General features: G+C 41.8%; 1 protein-coding gene across 1 annotated transcript in view; it reads right to left on the bottom strand.

Moving 5' to 3' along the window:
• LOC120999071 (guanylate cyclase soluble subunit beta-2-like) overlaps positions 1-17054 on the bottom strand; it is a 55196-nt gene extending 38142 nt beyond the window's left edge. The window contains exons 1-4 of the mRNA XM_040429948.1: positions 16977-17054; positions 15510-15583; positions 9062-9156; positions 3257-3417 (exon numbers count right to left, since the gene is read on the bottom strand). Of these exons, the coding sequence (XP_040285882.1) occupies positions 3257-3417; positions 9062-9156; positions 15510-15583; positions 16977-17054 (408 nt within the window). The remainder of the gene's footprint in view (positions 1-3256; positions 3418-9061; positions 9157-15509; positions 15584-16976) is intronic.
• Between the last annotated feature and the right edge of the window lie 2589 nt (positions 17055-19643).

The raw sequence follows: 19643 nt of genomic DNA, 5'->3' as shown, positions 1-19643 counted from the left end.
GTAATGAGGCTGTTTTCACACATCATTTTTTTAATGGATCAATGTGTCCAATCTGAGAATCTCACTGCAGATGAGATTTGTAGATCCATTGGAAAAAATGGATAGCACATGGAAGCCATCCTAGTACTAGACATTTGACTCTCCTATTTGTGAAACTCAAAATGCCTGCCCCTTCAGAAGTATTGTTTGTTATAAATAGCGTTAAGCGAAGCAAAGCATTCGAAGCGTAATTCGGTTCGAAGTTTAGGAGAACTTCGATTCGTAATGAATCCGAATTTCATCGTGCTGCATGGCAACAAATCAGTTTTTCCTAAAATGGCAGCTGCACATGTTACAAAGTGAAACTAAGAAGCCCGGGAAGGTGAGATCACCCATAATGCCGTGCAACCAGCCAGTCCGCAGATAGCCATCCCCTGTGATGTGACAGCCCTATAAAACCCTCATCCCGTTCCTGATTACATATTCTCATCAATATTAGATGATGTGGAAAAGGAGGAAAAGCAGATGGCAGAAGATGGGCTCCCACCTGTAGGGCAGGAGAGCGCTGGGTTTGGAGAATTGGGTATGCCAGAGCTGATTAATATTCCGTGTTTACTGTCAAATAACCTGCAGGAGATTGCAGGCCAGAACAGAAAAAATATGCATATTGTCCCCCCACCTAACCAGCCAAACCCCATACCAGCAGCAGCCCCTGTTTAAAGGGGCCGCGTGGCCATTAACAAAGAAGAAGGACTATACAGCGCGGTCTTCATTATCAAATGAAAGGCAGCTAGGAGCTAATTGGCCACGTGGTTCTTCACCGCAGCATGGCCGCAACCTGCCTGCAGCACTAACACTCCGTGTGGCCATACCCTAAGGCAGACTGACCTGGGCATACCTGATTTATAGTGATTTGTGATTGATTGATTGATTGATTAATTAATTAGTTGTGAATCAAATTAATTGGCTAACTTCGGCAGAGTTGCTAAATCTAATTTTTCTAAACTTCGCTCATCTCTAGTTATAAACACAGGGGGGAAAGGAGTTAAGTTCTTCAACCACATATTGGAAATAAGGAAGCGAGGGGAGGGAATGGAAAATATAGAACCAGCCACGGCAGCTGCTACGGAACCCATGTAGAAAAGAGACCCAAATCAGGTTGCCACAGCCTTATTCTCTAAGAGTAATGTAAACTTGTGCAAAGAACAGGCACATTCATATTAGTAGATAAAAGTTAATAGACATATAAATAATAACCAGACTGTCTTATTATCAGCCACTAGTCTGTCCTATTACCAAGCACCAGACTGTCCTATTACCAGGCACCAGACTGTCCTATTACCAGGCAATAGGCTGACCTATTAGTTGGCACTGGGTTGTTTTTTTACCAGACACCAGACTGTTTGATGTAAGATTCTCACCTGTCTCGCACTCCGGTGTGACCAAAAAGGGTCCTCGTGGAGCTGCGGGACAGGTTACGCGTGTCTCCATTGATACACCAGCTCCAACCCCTTTGCGAACCAATGCGGGGATGCGTTCGCATGTGCGCCGGAGGGGAAGACCGCATGGCTTTCGGGGACAGCTTGGCCGGGCTAGTGGCAGTACTCTGCAGCCGAGCTTGTCTCCGGTGCCTATTGCAGATTCCATTCCGGTGTCCATGTCGATGTGCTCGCACACTCTCGCAGAGCCTGTCGTGCATCCGCATTTACGTTCGAAAACAGGTTCGCAAGGGGATACGCGGTCGCGCGTATGGGCTTCGCCGACCAGCGAAGGGAATAGCACCTGGCTGCAAGTTCAAAGCAGATTAGGGGGCCGGCATTGGTCTAATTGACTAATGACCGACCAAAGCCTTGTACACAGGTGTAGGGCAGGATCATGACCTATGGGGAGTGGACCCTTGGGATTTGTTAGCAGGCACATAAAAGTTGGCCTCCCAGGTCGGTCAGTGCCCACTGTTATCCTTCCTTATCCAGGTGCAGGTCAGTACTGCTAGCTACTGGCTGAAGTTTGCTGGGACTCCGTCCGTTTCAGTGGGACCCAGGACCCAGGACTTTCCGTGACGCATCCGTTTACCTGGCAAGTTGCACAGAGACTTATGCACGGATCGGGACTACTCCTGGCTTTCCTTGGTTTTTTTGTTTGCCTGATGTTTGCCCAGTGAAGTTTATAAACCCCTTTTACTTCATCCTCACTGGTCTGTTTCGTTGGTGCCTTGCATTACATTTGAATTACAAGATGCTAGACTGACCAATTACCAGGCTCAAGACTGACCAAATAGCAGGAATTACATTGTCCTATTACCATACACTAGACTGTCCTATTACAGGCACCAGACTGTCCTATGAACAAGGCGTAGACTTCGATGAGGGAGATGCGGATTGGGTAATGAGGTATTTTGACCCACAGGAGATGGACTATAAGAGGTGCCCTCTTGACTAGGTTAGTACGCCCCCTGGAAGAAGCCATTGGGCGAAACGTGCGTCAGGGAGTCTTTGGAGGTTGCACTATTTGCGGTCGGTATCATGTATTGTATATGCTGTTATCCACCTTAAACTTTGCACTTTTGCAGTCTTTGTACTGCATGGGACATTGTCTAATGGACCTTAGTTCTATTTATGTACTGTTGATCGGCTGTGTGGAACTTTAATGATAGTACCTATATGTGTGTACCGCTTTGTTGGTGTATGACCTACCATGTGCTGCTGCTTAGGATCTGCTTTTAATCGCATTGATGATATTATATTTTGTGATATGTGTAACAAATAAAGAGTATATATTTTCTATTATTTATTTATGCGTGGTTACTTGTTTGGTGTGTCGTGACCTATGAGCAAGTAGCCTACACTAAAGCATGGGCGTAGCTATAGGGGAAGCGGCTGGTTTGGGGCCCAAACTGAGAAGGGGCCCATCCAGGATGAGGATTAAAAGATTTTATTGTCAGGGCCCCCTCAACAATGTTATACAATGACAATATATACAGTGACACTGTAGGAAAAGGACGGAGCTGCTGACAGGCCTTGTCTGAGAGGGCGATCTTGACTAGTCACAGAAGTGGGGATTGCAAGTGAGGAGGGTGTTTCCAAGTTTCTGGAGGGATGGGGGGCCCAATCATTTCTAGTTACGCCACTGCACTAAAGGGTTACACTATTTACACTGAATGTTTTTATTTGAGGGTCTTCTTTTACTCTTCTTCTTAAGGAACCTAGTATTAAAACATGCACAAATAAACCGATTATTAGCCAAGCACATAACAAAATATAGTTGTAATGGGTTTTACCTGGTAAGATAGAGATAGATAACTGTGTAAGGCATCCAGGTTAGCAATAAACTCATAGAGATTTCCACCTAGCGTCCTCAGCATGTGGTCATAACCTGACCTTTTACAGAATTCAAAGAAATACTCTCCAAATTGCTGTAGAACGGCCTCTGGCGAAACACCTGGGAAACATATAATTTTGCCTCAATTATAGAAGAATTCATATGCTGGGTTAATTAAATATGCAAATGAAAACTAATCAGCTTGTCTCTAGAAAGAAAATATACACCAATGTGAAAAGCACAATTACATTGTTACGCAGGCAAATGTGTTTAACTGTGACCGACCATAGTGTACAGTAGTTTAATGTAGATTAACCTAAATAGATAAAGACCAATTTAGAACATAACATTCTGTCTGCCTGCCGCCACCACTAGAGGGAGTAAGGGAGCTCAGTGCACACTGTTTTATCATTGAGTTGTATGCAGTAAGATTCTAAGCCCCTATAATGGCCCCTGTAGATAGCCATTACATGTAGAAATTTTGAGCTCTGAACCAGAACTAAAAAGATCTGACTACTACAAAGATATATTAAGAAACTAGCCCTGACGATTAACTTATTCAGATTAAGCAAAAGGATATTCAGAGATGAACATTTCCTTTAAAGGGGACTTTTGGGCTCCAGATATTGATGACCTATCCTCAGAATGAGTCTCCAATAACAGATCAGTAGGGGTATGACTCCCTGCACTCCTCCCAGAAGCAGTTGTCGACTGAACTATCACTGTGAATGGAGCTGGAAGCATAGCTCAATTTAAAGTGTAGCAGCCATGCCCGGTTACTACAGCTGAGCTACCATTCACTTGCGCTAGTGCTGGGGTTCTCAATATTGAACCCCCAACAATCTGATATTGATGATCTATCCTGAGGATAGGTCATCAATATTTGGAGCCGGAAAACCATTTTAAGTGTTGTAGTAAGGTGAACACAAATGTGTATGGTAAAGTCCTGGAAAGGGTGTATATCCCACCCAGGTTCCTCAACTGGGTGAGGTAAATTAAATCCAGAAAGTTAAAATGGTCTCAGCAATGTGTAGGTTGCTGAGACAGTTTTGTTAAGTTTATGGGCTGGATTTTATTGGACTGGGGAAGGTAGGCTTGGTAGAGGGACCTCCCCAGTCCACCCCATTCCAGGGAAGGTTTTTCCCCTAGCCTGAGGGATCCCCAGCTGAAGCCAGCTTGGATCGTTAAGGGGAAATAAAGCACAGTCCAGGCTGTCAGTCTGGGGAGAGTAATGCCTGGAGAAAGTCTGGGAAGATGGCTGCCCTGCTGGCTAGAGAAGCCAAATTCTCTATGTGACCTGTGTTCAATAGGTGAGCTAGGATCTTCACTGTATTAGGCAGAGCCCAGACGGGCAGGTTTTTATTTTGGTTTGGTTTATGGTTTTTTTTTGGTGCTGGACCTTCACCTTACCCAGTTATAGCTCACTGGGTAAGGTGAAGGCCCAGCACAAAAAAAAAAACATAAACCAAACCAAAATAAAAACCTGCCTGTCTGGGCTCTGACTAATACAGTGAAGATCCTAACTCACCTATTGAACACAGGTAACATAGAGAATTCTATAACTGGGGTTTGCCTGTATTGCCGGAGTGTACAAAAAATAAAGCATCATTTGGACTTTAACCCTGTGGTCTGCAAGAGAATCTGTCACCGCCGCCCTACTTGAGAGAGCAAACCCTTACAGTTTGCAGCTTCTGAAAATGTTTCTGGAGGTTCTTAGAAATGGAGATAGGTGAGATAAATCACAGATTATTGGATTGTTTTTTTATTACAGTTGGTGCTTTTGCAATATGTACGGTAATCAGCATCTACCCAAACAACAATATATTTCACTGACAGAAGTTCTATAACTTTAAGGATACCCAGCATGTCTCTCTGTGTGATGTTCATTCACAAGATGATGGTGCCAGTTGGAGATCATCTCAGCATATATAGCCTTAAATAACATGTTATATGTCCTATCTATTCACTTCAATGTATAAAATTACTGCAATGCCTCTAATGTCGATGATCTCAGAAGCGGATAGTCTACTGTAAGTCTCTACAAAGCAGGTCTCCTGTACTCTGGCTTATTCCCCTTATCCTCTTCCTCCACCCCACAGTATAATTAATATATGAATAAAGGTAACACATCTGTATAAAGCCAGCCAAGGCTCTAGTACCTATGGCAACTGTCAGATTACATTTTTCTGACTTATTTTATTTTTCCCCGAGTTAACAGTAAACTGGGAACACTAAACCTACAAATAAATGAGGAAAAACACAATTTTTCAGTCTGTAATTTTTTCTTCAAGCTCATGAAACCAATGATGTACCAGAAATGTGGCACAAACAATTTTGGTTCTGTCCATGTTACAGCTACGGTCTAGGGCTGTAGCTTTCAAGAAGGAAATTATAAGGTACTGTCTCAGCTCACGCTGCAACCCCCAGGTACACTTAACAAATCAATGTATTGCAAGTCTGCCAAACAGTCTAGCACACATACAAATCAGTCATTTGTAAGGCTAGGTTCACATCTGTGGCAGCCCCTATCGCAGATTCTGAACAAAAAAGTGCTAGATATAAATGTATCTTGTCCAGCAGAATGTCAGAAAATATATGAAAACCCACCTGAACCCATTATAGTCAATGGGACAGATCTCAACACGACAGAGGTCGGTTGGGAATGGTGTAGTGAAGGAGCTACATAAAAAACATTGGTAGAATCTGTGGAGTGGTAGCTTTACTCAGGGAAAGACAGCTGCATTTGTTGGAGCACTTCATTTTTCACTATGTTGCGGAGCAGAGTTTAGGTAGCCCAAGTAATCCAGCTGGCACACCTTATTCAGCAGCAGTGTCCGTGTCCTGGGAATGCAGCTCCCAAGAAATCATAGCAAGAAAGTGGACCAGAACTCAAAGATTTGTGGTGGATCTTCAGTAGTTTATTGTCTTCTAAATAGTGATCTACTGTATATACACTGCTCAAAAAAATAAAGGGAACACTTAAACAACACAATGTAACTCCAAGTCAATCACACTTCTGTGAAATCAAACTGTCCACTTAGGAAGCAACACTGAGTGACAATCAATTTCACATGCTGTTGTGCAAATGGGATAGACAACAGGTGGAAATTATAGGCAATTAGCAAGACACCCCCAATAACGGAGTGGTTCTGCAGGTGGTGACCACAGACCACTTCTCAGTTCCTATGCTTCCTGGCTGATGTTTTGGTCACTTTTGAATGCTGGAGGTGCTTTCACTCTAGTGGTAGCATGAGACAGAGTCTACAACCCACACAAGTGGCTCAGGTAGTGCAGCTTATCCAGGATGGCACATCAATGCGAGCTGTGGCAAGAAGGTTTGCTGTGTCTGTCAGCGTAGTGTCCAGAGCATGGAGGCGCTACCAGGAGACAGGCCAGTACATCAGGAGACGTGGAGGAGGCTTTAGGAGGGCAACAACCCAGCAGCAGGACCGCTACCTCCGCCTTTGTGCAAGGAGGAACAGGAGGAGCACTGCCAGAGTCCTGCAAAATGACCTCCAGCAGGCCACAAATGTGCATGTGTCTGCTCAAATGGTCAGAAACAGACTCCATGAGGGTGATATGAGGGCCCGACGTCCACAGGTGGGGGTTGTGATTACAGCCCAACACCGTGCAGGACGTTTTGCATTTGCCAGAGAACACCAAGATTGGAAAATTCGCCACTGGCGCCCTGTGCTCTTCACAGATGAAAGCAGGTTCACACTGAGCACATGTGACAGACGTGACAGAGTCTGGAGATGCCGTGGAGAACGTTATGCTGCCTGCAACATCCTCCAGCATGACCGGTTTGGCATTGGGTCAGTAATGGTGTGGGGTGGCATTTCTTTGGAGGGCCGCACAGCCCTCCATGTGCTCGCCAGAGGTAGCCTGACTGCCATTAGGTACCGAGATGAGATCCTCAGACCCCTTGTGAGACCATATGCTGGTGCGGTTGGCCCTGGGTTCCTCCTAATGCAAGACAATGCTAGACCTCATGTGGCTGGAGTGTGTCAGCAGTTCCTGCAAGACGAAGGCATTGATGCTATGGACTGGCCCGCCCGTTCCCCAGACCTGAATCCAATTGAGCACATCTGGGACATCATGTCTCGCTCTATCCACCAACGTCACGTTGCACCACAGACTGTCCAGGAGTTGACAGATGCTTTAGTCCAGGTCTGGGAGGAGATCCCTCAGGAGACCGTCCGCCACCTCATCAGGAGCATGCACAGGCATTGTAGGGAGGTCATACAGGCACGTGGAGACCACACACACTACTGAGCCTCATTTTGACTTGTTTTAAGGACATTACATCAAAGTTGGATCAGCCTGTAGTGTGTTTTTCCACTTTAATTTTGAGTGTGACTCCAAATCCAGACCTCCATGGGTTGAAAAATTTGATTTCCATTTTTTTATTTTTGTGTGATTTTGTTGTCAGCACATTCAACTATGTAAAGAACAAAGTATTTCAGAAGAATATTTAATTAACTCAGATCTAGGATGTGTTATTTTTCTGTTCCCTTTATTTTTTTGAGCAGTGTACTACAGATAGATCAAAATGTCCTCTTATGCTATACTAGTAATCACATTTCTGCAGTAATAAAAATAAATTTAGAACTCAATGGACAGTTCAGAAAATAGAACAGAGAAGGGACCCCAAAAATAGCCTTTGTGAACAAATTTCACCCATACAATTCAAATAGCGATTAAAAGACATTGGCACATACTTACACGAGCGTACCATAATATAGTGGAATTTCAGAATCTAGCATTAAAGAGCAGATTTAGGAAGTTGTAGATCCAGAAAAAATATCTAACCAGGTACATATCTATGTCTTCAATGCATCTAATGTTCAAGTGTCATCAAGGGTTAAAAATTCTATTCAATCAGAGACATTTACCATTAAGCAACTCTGTGATTTACTTACTGAAACGTCCCTGCAGCCTACTATATGTAGGAGAAACGACTGAACGCATCATAAATGAACAAAAACCTACTACACCGTCTACCCCATCCCTTTCAGCATAATCACAGGGTGGCACTCAGGTTCCAATACATAGAACAGATGGAGATGCCACGTGGAGGAGGTGATAGAGTGCCTATGTTGAAAAGACGGGAAGTATTTTGTATACATTGGATGCAAAGATTGGAACCTGTGAGTTGCTATACTTACCTTGATTTAATTGGATGACCATGTTGGTGATAACATATTATGATGCAGTTTATGACATTGTCTTTCAGATACAATAATTGACATATTCCGAACTGCACAGCAAGTACAGTACGGTAGATAAAACTGCGTTTACACTGGTCCCTAACATGTATTCAGGCGAAATCTGCCACAAAGTGAATACTATGAAGTGAATACTATGTAGTGTCGCTCCTCTTACTTCTAGAGTACAATTTTTGAATGAGGGTGTAAGAGTAAGTGTTGACATTACTTAAAGGGGTTGTTCTGCCATATACAGTATATTGATGAGCTATCATCAGGAGAGGTCATCAATCGGCTGTTTGAAGAGGAGGCGTCGCTCCATGCTTCCTGTGGAGCAGCGGCTCAGTTTCATAACAAGTACACGTTCAGAGACGACGTGCAGCGTAATGAGGAGGAAACAAAGCTCACATGGAGCGCCACCTTCTCTTCAAACAGCTGATTGGTGGGGGTGTTGGATCTGATATTGATGACCTATCCTGACGAGAGGTCATCAACATATATGGCAGAACAACTCCTTTAACATTTTGAGGAACAATATCGATTCTTCATGCACTTACCCAATATCTGACAGGCCTTTTCCACCAACTGCAATGTAATTTCATCTTTGTAAACTTCGTAAGTCATGAAAGTGTCCTGCACTCCGGTTTTTACCCTGTTTGACATGATATAATCATACATATAAGCATAGTCAATGATCTGATATAAAATATGCAAAAACATAATGGAAAATGTTTTCATCTGTTCTTCTCCCAAGTAGACGTGTAATTTCACCTTCAGAATTTCTATTAATCTAAGTAATTACTTCCATATACATTTGGATTGCGTGATTAAAAGAATAAATCTCATGACTCACATCCTACAGTGTTCTCCTCGTTCTACCAGAAGATGTAATACTGCACAAGTATAAAAATGTGATCATAATTTACATTCTTTTAATACCGTAAGATCATTTTACTTTAAATGCAATCATTTACTGTAGACAGCGTCATCAGACGTCATATTAAAGTGAACGTTAATAAGACAGAATTGCAGAAAGGATGCACCAATGTCTCTAATGTTATGGGCACCTTCTTCATTATCTGACATTTCTGAACTTAGAAAAATCGTTAACATGTCAATGCCATTAAAACAAAGAAAACTAAAATGAAGCATATCTTGCACCAGTGAGTCCTCAGCTCTGCTGTTCTGTTGATTAGTTACGCACAGCTGATTCTCCTGGTCTCTGCTGCCGTCTTTACATGCATTAACTTCTCTATTGGTTTCTTAAAGGGATTATCTCAACTGAGGCTGTTGGCAACCCTGCTGGGGGATGCCAGCGGCAAGCATATTCCCTCACAAGGGAAATGTAATATCACATTCAGTTGAATAGACACGTTCACAACTAGTTTATAGATGGGCTCCCTCCACCCCATTAACATCTATATACCCTAATAAGACATATAGACAGTAATAGATTCATTTTCACATTCATAAAGACTTCCTCTGACCTGTCAGCACCTATTCAATATCACAGTGTCTCTTCCACAAAGAGTAATGAAAAAGTGCTGCTACTTTTGGTTTTTGGTGTGGAAATGCACAGAAATCCGTATGGAAATTTGTGTTGATTTTCTGTTTATAAACCTGCACCCGTTTCACACAGGTGTAATATGGGCATGCTTTTGCTTCCATATTACAGCCACAAATCCCAGTCTGACCACAGATCCTATGACCTGAACTGTTAGTATAAAAATCCTAAAGTGCTGTGAAGAAGTATCCTCTGCAGTTCTTCAGTGTACTCACAAAGACCAGATTAAATGTTCAACCATGTGCATCTGGCAGAATGCTGAACACATCGAACAAATTATGCAAAGCACTTTAGGAAACTTTGATCTCGCCTAACTTCTAAAAAGGTAAAAATAGGTCACAATGGAAACTTCCAGTGTGTTTCTGAGGAAATTCTAGCCAAGATTGATATATCACATGCAGGGGTGCACCGCCAATGAGGCGAGGTGAGGCGATTGCCTCAGGCAGCACCCGGTAGGGACAAGTGGGGGGCAGTTGAAAGACCTTGGGCAATGAGCGTTTTCATTGTGGAAGCGTTCATCTCTGCATAGTCAACTGTATTGCTATATTTACCAGAATGTTTTGTAGCACTATATGTAATGTTTTCCAAGCATGCCTTTAACAGTAAGGCTGGAGGGAAGTGGTAAGGTTTAGAATTTGGCATAGGGAGGCGTCATTTCAGTTTTCGCCTCAGGCAGCAGAAAGGCTAGATGCATACCTGATCACATGACCCTCTTCCTATTGGTAAAACCTGAGCTGAATTCAATATGGCAGATTTCAAAATGGCAGCCAAAAACGTTTCCTCTATAAATAATGAGGCCTCCCTCCCAATTACTACTTTCGAACATTGGAAATCAATTTTCTACAAATTACACCAGTTAAAAGGTTGTCCAGCTTTGTTTCATTCTGTATATTGGTCCTACACTCAATGACAAAAATAATAATAATAATAATAATAATAATAATAATAAGGGACCTAGATAGAAATGTTGGATTGTTGCAAAACTCAACATGCAGTTATGCAACTGCGGTCTGATTACACACTTGGTTATGCCACAATAGGGTGTAAAATCACTTCCCTGCTTCCCTATAAAAAGGCTCTCAGAGGCTACTTTTGGGTAGTGTACCTCTTGGTGAGAGATCATTGACCCCTAGACATGCCTCTGCGATGCACTTGAAGAGGTTTTGCCCAGTTGACAGACTTTCAGAGGGGGCGCACCATTGGACTGAGAGACAAAGGATGGTAGTTTCAAAGAATTGCCTGCCATCTAAGCTACTCTGACATAGCTGTTAGGAGGTATGGGAGCAGTGGTTATGTGACAGCACGCAGACAGCAATTAGACTCTGGAAGCCCAAGACAGACCACTAGTAGAGAGGATCATTTGATCTGCCAACAAGCATAAGCAGTTCCAACAGTTTCGTTGTGCACAATCCAGACACAGGTGGCACCTTCATTACACACCCCTGTCTTCGTCCAAGCCATTTACAAGTGCTTAGCAGAAAGACATTTGGTGTCACGGTACCCACTACATTTCCTGCCAGCCATTGACAGCCAGCCACTGTCGCCTTTGTTTGCAGTGGTGTTGTGAATGAGAAACCTGGACTGCTAAGGACTGAAACCATATTTTCTTTAGCAACAAATCCAAGTTCTGTTTGGGATCTCATGATTGTCAGATTTGAGTATGGAGACCTCGTGGTGAGTGCTTCAATCCTGCCTTTGCTGTGGAGCGACACACTGCCCCAACTACTGGTGTGATGATCTGGGGAGCCATCACATTTGACAGCCGCTCACCGCTAGTAGTGATACAAGGGACATTAACAGCTCAGTGATATGTGCAGGACATCCTGCGGCCATATGTGTTGCCTCTCATGGCAAGGCTTACAATTGGCATTTTTCAGCAGGATAATACTGTACTCACCCACACATAGCCAGGGTTTCTCAAGAATGTTTCCACCAGATTGCAACACTTCCTTGGCCTTAGCTTTGGCAACCTACTAGTGTGCAGGATCTACAAGCCCAAATGTGTCACAAGATACCATACAGAACTTATGCCTCCATGCCCAACAGTATCTCATTTTGTATCCAGGCTAGTGGGGCCCAACAGGGCACTAGAGCCTCCTTTTAATTGTACAGTTTTTCCCAATAAACTTATACTTTTGCTCTAATATTGTAATCACTTACATATCCTCATTACACTGATACATGTAAAGCTTCATTCCATTCCAAAAACTCCTTATTGGTTAATTTTGTTTTGTCAATGAGTGTAATTTAGTGCAAAGAAAATGTCTTGTCCCAAAAATAGTAGAAAAAAATCATAACACCAGGGCCCTCAAATACCACCTCAGCGTGCAGAGCAGCTACAAACATCATCTCTCACTGTTCTGTAAATTACAAAGACCATCGATTTCAACAATAACTAAAGGTACATGTCAATAAACTAGAATATCATCAAAAAGTGAAGTAATAAAAAAAATACAGTACACACAGAGTGATCTATTTCAAGCATTTATTTATTTTACTGTTGATGATTATGGCTTACAGCTAATGAACACCCAAAAGTTAGTATCTCAGAAAATTAGAATATTGTGAAAAAGTTCAATATTGTAGACTCATAGGGGGGTTATTTACTAACTAAAGGGTTCTTTGCGCCGCAATCTGCGACTTTTCCTGCTCACGCCAGGTCTACATAAGTGGACATGGCATGGGCAGGGAAAGGGGATGGGCCAGAAGCCCCTTCTCATTCAAGGTGCCTTAGGCATAGAAAATGGTCTAAATCTACACCAGCAAGGGAGCTGGCATAGATTTAGAAGTGTCGGTGGATCCGCCGAAGTTATGTAGAGGCCAGTGCCTCTACATAACTTCGGCGGTTCCACCACCAGCGCAGGGCCTTATTAAGACCGGCTACTAAAATGCTGGTCTTAATTAATGACCCCCATAGTGTGACACTCTAATCATCTAATCAACATAAAAACCTGCAAAGAGTTCCTAAGCCTTTAAATGGTCCCTCAGTATGGTTCAGTAGGTTGCATAATCATGGGGAAGACTGCTGATTTGACAGTTCTCCAGAAGACACAAAAGTCATTGACAGCCTCCACAAGAAGGAAAATGTGTGGTAGAAAAAGCTGCATAAGCCACAAGTGCAAGTCAGTGCTTCAAGAGCCAGAACACACAAACATATCCTTGACATGGGAAACAAATGTTACATTCCTTGTGTCAAGCCACTCATGACCCAGAGACAACTTTAGAAGTGTCTTACTTGGGCAAAGGAGAAAAAGGTCTGGACTGTTGCTCAGTGGTACAAAGTACTGTTTTCAGATGAAAGTAAATTTTTCATTTCATTTTAAAATCGAGTTCCCAGAGTCTGGGAGAAGAGTGGAGAGGTGCACAATCCAAATTTCTTGAGGTCCAGTGTGAAGTTTTCACAGTCAGTGAAGGTTTGGGAAGCCATGTCACATGCTGGTGTTGGTCCACTGTGCTATATCAAGTCCAAAGTCAGAGCAGCCATCTATCAGAGAATTTAGAGCACTTCATGCTTCCCTCTGCTGACAAGATTTATGGAGATGCTGATATCATTTTCCAGCAGAACTTGGCATCGGCACACTGCCAAAACTACCAATACCTGATTTAATAACAATGGTATAATTGTGCTAGATTATCTACGGGGTACTGTCAAGAGGAAAATAGGAGACACCAGACCCAACAATGCAGGTGAGCTGAAGGCTGCAAACAAAGCAACATAGGCTTCCATAACACTTCAGCAGTTCCACATGCTGATCGCCTCCATGGCACGCCGTATTGACGCAGTAATTTCTGCAAAAGGAGCCCCAACCAGGTATTGAGTGCATATACTGGACATACTTTTCAGTGGGCCAACATTTCTCTATTAAAAATCTTTTCTTTAAATTGACCTTATATAATATTCTAATTTTCTGAGATACTAACGTTTGGGTGTTCATTAGCCGAAAGCCATAATCATCAACATAAAAAAAAAAAAATGCTTAAAATATATCACTCAGTGTGTAATGAATTTATATAATATATGAGTTTTACTGTTTGAATTGGTTTACTGAAATAAATACAATTTTCAAATAATGTATATAAATACTCAAGACTGGCATTCCTTACTCCATTCTTGATCTCCTGTGCTCTGAAGTGAGATGCGACTCATATGTTAAGAGGCAGATGACCCCTAATGAATTAGGCACCTTCTGGCCAAATTTTAAGACTAAACAAAGTTTAAAAAATAAAAATTTCAACAAACAAAATGAGGATCGCATGGACAGCCTACACTGGTACTCACTTATAGCCAGCAATTCACACAGATACAAGTTATTAACACATCCCTATCTATTCTTTATGAGGATAACATTCTGTATAATACATAAAAAAATGGATGTAGAATAGTATCCAGACGTCCATCCACTCTTGCCAATTTTCTCTCCCCTTCACTTTTTACACGCATTATCAAATCTACATCTAGTACGTGGATTAAATATACGGGCTTCCCAAAATGTGGAAGCCACCCATGTAAAACATGTAGATATGTTTTACCAGTCAAAACTTTTCGCAATTTTGATCATACTGCTACTTTTCCCATCAAAACTTACATTAATTGTAATACAAAAGGCATTGTGTACGTTATACAATGCACAGACTGCGATCTTATGTATGTAGGGAACTCGTCTAGAACGTTCAAAACTAGAATACTCGAGCACCTCAACTACATAACGAACCCTTCATGTGTGGTTGTTTCTAATGCAGCGAAACATTTCAGGGAAGCATATTGGATTTTCAGGCTCAATACTAGACATCCTTCAGGTCTTAATATGAGGAAGGAACTCATGTATTTTTACTAATTGATTTATGTTTCAATTTATTTATTTTTCACATTATAAGTTAATTCTTGCCATTATGTTATTTATGACAATATGTTTTTTATTCTGACTTTATTTATACCGTGCGTTTTTTTCTTTGTTTATTGCATGTGATATTTTCATATACTTGGATATTCTGATGCAACATAACTTATTTCTGCAGATTCCATGTCTGTCAGACTCGTGCTATAATTTATGTAGGTTTCTGGCGCAAACAATAGTAAATGTGGCAGACCATGGAAGCTTTGCCTGTCCTGCTAAAGCCCACCCCTTTTTTTTCACTTCAGAAAAGTGTCAAAATTTAAAAAAAGTAATGGAGCAAATATGGTGTGTGTCATAATTCACGACTTTTTGACGCCATGTCTGCGGCATAAAGGCTTGCTAAATCTCCCCCTTGGTGTCCATTTCGTTAGTAGGTGCTAGAACCACTATAATACAACCATTTTACTGATTAAAGTTTTTGCACATATTTGTAATGGTTGAAATGTATAGTAATGTACATAATTAATTAACATAGTAATTAAAGCATTGGTAAAAATTCATACTAAAACAGCAATAAGCAATACACATACAATTGTAATAATTCACCTCAGTAATTCCCATGTCTCTTCACCATATTTCTCAATCACCAGTGACTTCAAGCAGGTATTGATGAATCCATACTGGAAGGGAAATGCAGTGCATATAATAAAAAAAAATCATAAAAATGTAATATGCATAGATAAAATAATACCATTTATAAATGCGGAGGTGTAACTTGAAGCTCCTAGGCCCTAATGCAAAATCTGTAACAGGGCTACCATCTGCAATGTATTATTTATAATACTGGTGTCCTCTTATGCAGCAACCCAGTGGGAGGCCTGATAGAAGAGAACAAGAGTGGTAGTAGTATGAGGATGGTGGTGTTACTCACTGTAGTGGGTGTCCTGTTCCAGCTCTCCCTTGGGCTGTGCACAGTGAAGAGGGGGTGCACCTATTCCCGCAGAGAACGTCCTGGTAGGGGTTCCCTGCCAGGTGGAAGGTGGGATGCCCTTGATGTTGATGTTAGTGAGGTGCAAGGCTGGAGAGCCAGTTATCAACAAGCACTCACATGAATGAATGTGCAGTTCTTAAACCATCGCAAACACTTCTGAAGCTGACTTATGGGGTTGATTCCAGGAGCTCCCTGAGGCACTTCCAAAAGATAGCAACATTTAACATCCTAATTCAGCAGACGGGTACAATTCTCACAAAAATATATGTCTACAATGCCCACTGTGGGGGCGCAGATCCTAAGATGGAAACGTAATCTGTCCCACTGATATGACTGGGAGCCAGAGGCTTTTTAAACCCAGCCAAGGGGTGTGGAGTCCAGGAACCATAAATGTGCATTACCTTCACAGTCTGCTTCCATGACTAAGCCCTCTTCTTTTGTCTCCTCAACCTTCTTAGGGGTGCTAACCTTTACTCACTTTGGGGAATGCTACCTGGTCTCCTCCCTGGATCCCTATGTGCTGACTGTAACTACTACAGGACTGCAGTTCTGGCATGCTGCTCACGTTTGAATTGACTGACTCAAACACATTCACTTCAAATGAAAGAGCCAAGCCAAGAGGTTAGAGCATGACTCTTCCTGGATGCCATCTCTATCAGCCTTAAGGTTTTTAAACAGCATAAACATAGTCTGAAATGAAATATAATCATAAAACATCAGAACTTTGTTTTTTACCATTTAGCCATGACACACTTGGTTCTTTCGGACCATTTGGGCACCAGGACGAGGGTATAACTGCTACCTCTCCATCCCCTACAACTACACCTCTATATAAATGATAGATAGCATGTGACAAACAACAAAACACATGGAAATAGTTTCCTGTAACAAAGTCAAAGCCACTGTTGAGGGCAATTACAAGTGCCCCAACCTCATAGAGGTATGCTTATATATATACTATTATTGTCATAATGTTGTAGTAGTGGTGGAATTAAAGGGGTTGTCCAACACTTCGGTATTTTTTGCTTGAACCCCTTCCCCCCCAGGGACTGTGCTGCACCTGTTGAAATAATCATACTCACCTGCTCCTCAATGCTCTGTTCTAGCTTCCTGGCTCTATTCGGTGTTGTTCCAGTCCTGGCCTGTAAGCTTTGAGTCATATGTGCCACAGCAGCCATACACTGGCCTCAGCGGTGACATATTCCCAAGTAGCACATGACCCAGAAATGATGCGCTGCTTGAAGATACATCCATGCTACAGCCAGTCATTAGCTCCAGCGGCACCGTGACCTTATCCATCTTGGATCTTACAGGCCGGGACAGGAAGGCTGCTAAATGGAGACAGGGAACCAGTGAGCCAGACAAGAGCAATAGGGAGCAGATGAGTATAATTTTTTCAACAGCTCCAGCAGGTAAAAAAAATGGCCAAAAGCTGGAAATCCCTTTTTAATTTGGCAAAATAATTGACTAATATCAAGGTCAAGTATAAAGGTTTACACAAAATGTGATATTAATTGCCTACCACTTTGTATGTAGTGTCTGTGATATGTGACGTGATATTCTTATAGGAAGACTGCATGATATCATTTAATACCAGGGGGTAACAGCTAACCCTGGGGCCCCACAGCAAAACCTGGAATGGGGCCCCACTTCACCATGAGCAGCAAGTTCAGAATATGGAAATTTTAATGATTATTTTGGTCACCTAAATACACAGAGATAATACATACAGTGATGTCATTACACGGGGGAAAATTCTCAGTGATGTCACAGTACAGTGCTAATGCTAACCTTGATCTCACAGTATGAGCATAATGCTCATGGTAATGTCACAGTATGGGAATAATGCTCAGAATAATGTCACAGTAGTGTAATAATGTGCACAGTGATGTCCCAATAGACATCTCAATGTGATGTCACAGTACAGGGATAATGCCCACAGTGATGTCACAATAGTAAGGTAATGTGCGTAGTGAACACCTACTCATGTCATGTTACAGCACAAGAATTATACAAACATACAAGAATAAGGCACAACATGATACACCAAAGAGGTCACTCTGTACCTATGACCTCACTGCAAGGAAAAAAAAATATTATAATAATAATGTCACATGCTGGTATAATATATGACAGGGGCGTAACTATAATTTATAGGGCCCCACAGTAAAATAAGTTGGGGGAGCCCACTACCTAATGTAAGAAAATTAAAACAGCACCATAGATGGCAATAATAAAGGTATGAATAATAGCACCGTATATCAGAAAACCAACAGTATAGCAAAAATATGTCATTTGGTTATTCATCATAAAAAGATACAATGTTCTTGCACCTGATTGGGCCCCCTTAACCCCTGAGCCCCATAGCAAGTGCTATATCTATAGTTACGCCTATGATGTACACATGATATTATAGTACAGGAATAATGCAACAAGTACCAGCACAGAAAGGGATAATACACAGGGCATACACCATCTTCCATAGTCATTACTAACTGCGCCTTATGTCTGAGAAGAAATGGGCCCCCCCTAGTTGCTGAGCCCCATGGCAACTTCTATGCCTAATACCCTGGTAATTACATCCATGTTTAGCACTGTATGAAGGTATTAAATAGTACCTGTTGTACCCAAATAAGTACGGTACTTCAGTGTGTTAATGAAAAGCAGCATCTATGCTATAGATTTTTTCTAAAACCCCAGAAATGCCTGCATTGCAGACTACAGTCTAGGTTTGAGGACCATTCGTCTATCGTACTGAATTCTTAAAGCTGTAATGATTCTGATGTAAAGCAGTTGGGAGCGTGTAGTTGCCCTCTATTAGCTAGAGCTAAAAGCCAAGTCAAGGACTGCCATCTCTTGAAATCAACAAATGGTCACTGGACTTCATATTATTCCTCACTGTGAACATGAACACAGCAGTTCCCCTGCTAAGGGCAGCTGACGGGCATGGTTCACACTGTCAAGACCTTCCATCATAATAAGCTTGTCACCAGAGCACTGCAATCTAAAGAGAAGCTGTCCAAAACAGATAAACCTAATATCTAAGTGGGAACTACAACGTTTTAAGTGAACCTAGAAATTAGATTTTTCTAGAGATTTCCAAATGGCAGCGGTCGGCATTAGAAGAAGGTATGGACCTTGTGTTGACGTGCTTAAATCAGACGGTAGACTAGGAAGAGATGATATATGTACCTGGAAATATTCAATGTACAGTGCAGACCTTGCAGCTTTCTTTTACTCATTACAGATAAAATGGGAATGCTCTGGGTGATTTTCAAAAGACATTTAATACATCTTCAACTTCCAAATGGTGAAAATTAGTACAAGGTTACAGTCAACTTTTGGTGGTTTCCATCCTGCAACTCAATTCCGTATATTTCCATGGTGGTGGAGGTGGTCCAATATGCTACGCAACATATGACTGCGCCTCTAGGGCCATAATGACAAAATGGACCCCATACCTAAGCAGGCAGCCATGGTATACATTATAGGAGAAATATCTAAAGACCAATTAGTGAGATTGGGGAGAATTTAGAAATAGTTTTGTTCCATTTTTATTTTCTTTGGTGCATGTAAGTTGCAAATTTTAGTGCACGCTAAAAGTAGCAACTTTTTTCCATTTTCTCCACTTTTTAATTGTCGTGAGAAAAAGAAAAAAATGTGGTTAAGTGGGATGGAGTGCGAACAGAAATGTTCTGACCAATTTATCAGTTCTAAAGACAAAAAATGCAATAAAAGTGAATTTAGCA

Source organism: Bufo bufo, chromosome 4 (genome assembly GCF_905171765.1).
Source record: "Bufo bufo chromosome 4, aBufBuf1.1, whole genome shotgun sequence".
NCBI classification, from domain to species: Eukaryota; Metazoa; Chordata; class Amphibia; order Anura; family Bufonidae; genus Bufo; species Bufo bufo.
This window is presented reverse-complemented; position numbering and strand designations above follow the sequence as displayed.